This window comes from Mesitornis unicolor, unplaced genomic scaffold (assembly GCF_000695765.1).
Source record: "Mesitornis unicolor isolate BGI_N332 unplaced genomic scaffold, ASM69576v1 scaffold8068, whole genome shotgun sequence".
Lineage (NCBI taxonomy): Eukaryota > Metazoa > Chordata > Aves > Mesitornithiformes > Mesitornithidae > Mesitornis > Mesitornis unicolor.
Genome location: NW_010202477.1, coordinates 2,136 through 4,544, shown reverse-complemented (window position 1 = coordinate 4,544; position 2,409 = coordinate 2,136). Strand labels below are relative to the sequence as shown.

The window sequence follows — 2,409 nt, the reverse complement described above, 5'->3', positions numbered from 1 at the left end:
CCCCGGTGGGGGGGGGGATTTAAGCGGCCACTTGAAAGCTGGGCAAATTTCCGCCTCAGAAGCAGCTCCAGCAACTCCTTTCTGCTGCATCCCTCGAGCTGTGCTGCGTCCCCAACTCCCTGCCCTCCGAATCCCCGATCCCTCTGCGCATTTTAGCAACGTGGGGTTTCCCTGTGCTCTTTTATCCCCTACCAAATCCACCGCTGTTTGCCCCTGGGCTTTTCGTAGAGGCGCTTTCTCTCCTGACATCTCTCTTCTCGTCCCCCAGTGCCTCTGCTTGGCTCCCACCTACGAGCTGGCCCTGCAGATCGGGCAGGTGATCGAGTCCATCGGGCAGTTTTGCCCCAATATCAAGGTGACCTACGCCATCCGGGGAAACCAAGGTGAGTCCGGTCCCGCCGAGGGGATCCTCTCCGCGCCCCGCGCCACCGGGAGCTGCCACCGTCCCCTTGGCGCAGTCCCGCAGGGCACGGCGCTGGCGGAGCAGATCGTCATCGGGACCCCGGGGACGATGCAGGACTGGTGCTTCAAGAGGAAGCTGGTGGACGTGAAGAGGATCGCTATGTTGGTGCTGGATGAGGCCGACATCATGATCCACACGCAGGGCCTGTCCGACCAGAGCATTCGCATCCAGAGGTGAGCCTTCCTGGCGTCCCACTTCCATGTTTTTCACCCTTTTTTTGGGAATCCGCAGCCCTGTGATGTCCAAGGGGAAATGGTTCCAGTGCATCCTTTGGGTTTGGCTCTCATTCTGTCGAAGGCGCCACAGAATCACCTTAAATCGCCTTTTTTTCCCCTTGTGACAACCCCAGGCCGCTCTCCTGAGCCCCATTTTTCTCTCCCCACCCCAGGGCTCTACCCAAAAGCTGCCAGATGCTGCTGTTCTCGGCCACCTTCACAGAGGTGGTGCGGGCTTTCGCCATGCAGATCGTGTCGGAGCCCTTCGTCATCAAGCTGCGCGAGGAGGAGCTGGCGCTCAGCAACGTCGAGCAGTACTTCTTCGTCTGCCAGGAGAAGTACAGGGCCCTCTGCAACCTCTACGGCAGCATCACCATCAGCCAGGCCATGATCTTCTGCCAGGGGAGGCGGGCAGGCTGGCTCACCACAGATCAGGGGATCACCCGAAACACGGCGAGGTGCGGCCCCAGGAGGATTGGGGAGCGTTTCGGGGGGATGCCGAGCTGTGCCCCCCGCAGACGCGGCGCAGCGCGGCCTGGCTGGCGATGCAGATGACCCAGGACAGGCACCAGGTCGCCATCCTGACGGCGGAGCTGACGGTCTCCCAGCGCGCGGACATCATCCAGCGCTTTCGGATGGGCAAGGAGAAGGTCCTCATCGCCACCAACGTCTGTGCCAGAGGTGGGCCCCCAAAAACCCCTGCTTTTCTCCCCTCCCGTGCCACAGCCCCTTTTTCTCCTCTTATTTTTGGGGGTTTTCTCAGGGATCGACGTGGAGCAGGTGAGCATCGTTGTGAACTTCACCCTGCCCACCAACAAGAAGGGCTGGCCGGATTTCGAGACCTACCTGCACCGCATCGGGCGCGCCGGCCGCTTCGGCAAGAGGGGCATCGCCTTCAGCATGGTGGAAAGCGACGACACGGCCACGGTGCGGATGATCGAGGAGCATTTCCGTGAGTATCCCCGTGCATCCATCCGTCCCGTGGGAGATTTTGGGACTGGGGAACCCCTCCAGGTTGGTACGGACCTTCGTGGACTGCTCTTCTCCCCAGGCCTCGTGGGATGCAGCTTTATTGTCCCTCCTTCGGGCGTTTTTTTGTGCCTTTCCCTTGTCCTTAGTTGGGCCCCGGCACAAACCGATCACCACCCAAAAATCAAGAGGGCCCTCGCAGAGTGTGCACAGCCGCACCAAGGCCTTTCCAAATCCCGGTGCCCGTTTTCCCCGTGCATTTAGGGAAAAGAAGGTTACAGAGACATTTCGGCCTGCAGAAAACCACCTCCCTTCCCTTGGCGGCCCCTCTCTTAAATTTAAACACCAAGCGAAGACGGGAGCCAGAGCCTCTGGGGAAGGGGGTGTTTTTCCAAGAAGCAGATGAGAGACCACGAGGGGGATGAGTGCGACCCCAAAATGAGCCACGAGGGCCCGGTGTGGGGTGAAAATCGGAGCAGTGGACACCCAGCGAGCAGAGTTTGGCTTTTTGGGGCTGCACCGTTGCCATTCGAGGGCCGGGGATAACGAACCTCGAACGCCTGCGGATAACGAACCCTGCCCTGCGCGGCTTCGGAGGTGGGAGCAGAGAGCGAGAGGCAATCCAAAAACCTGACCCCGCATCCAAAACCTGCCCCAGCATCCAAAATCCTGACCCTGCATCCAAAACCCTGACCCAAAACCTTACCCCACATCCAAAAACCTGACTCTGCATCTGAAATCCTGGCCTGAAATCCTGACCCC

The 2,409-nt window shown here is 60.1% G+C and overlaps 1 protein-coding gene across 1 annotated transcript in view; it reads left to right on the top strand.

Annotated features, from left to right (window-relative positions):
• Positions 1-2,409, top strand: part of LOC104545302 (ATP-dependent RNA helicase DDX25-like) — a 4,183-nt gene that overhangs the window by 824 nt on the left and 950 nt on the right. Inside the window, exons 4-8 of the mRNA XM_010190404.1 lie at positions 269-383; positions 459-636; positions 852-1,089; positions 1,197-1,359; positions 1,442-1,630. Coding sequence (XP_010188706.1) covers positions 269-383; positions 459-636; positions 852-1,089; positions 1,197-1,359; positions 1,442-1,630 — 883 coding nt within the window. The remainder of the gene's footprint in view (positions 1-268; positions 384-458; positions 637-851; positions 1,090-1,196; positions 1,360-1,441; positions 1,631-2,409) is intronic.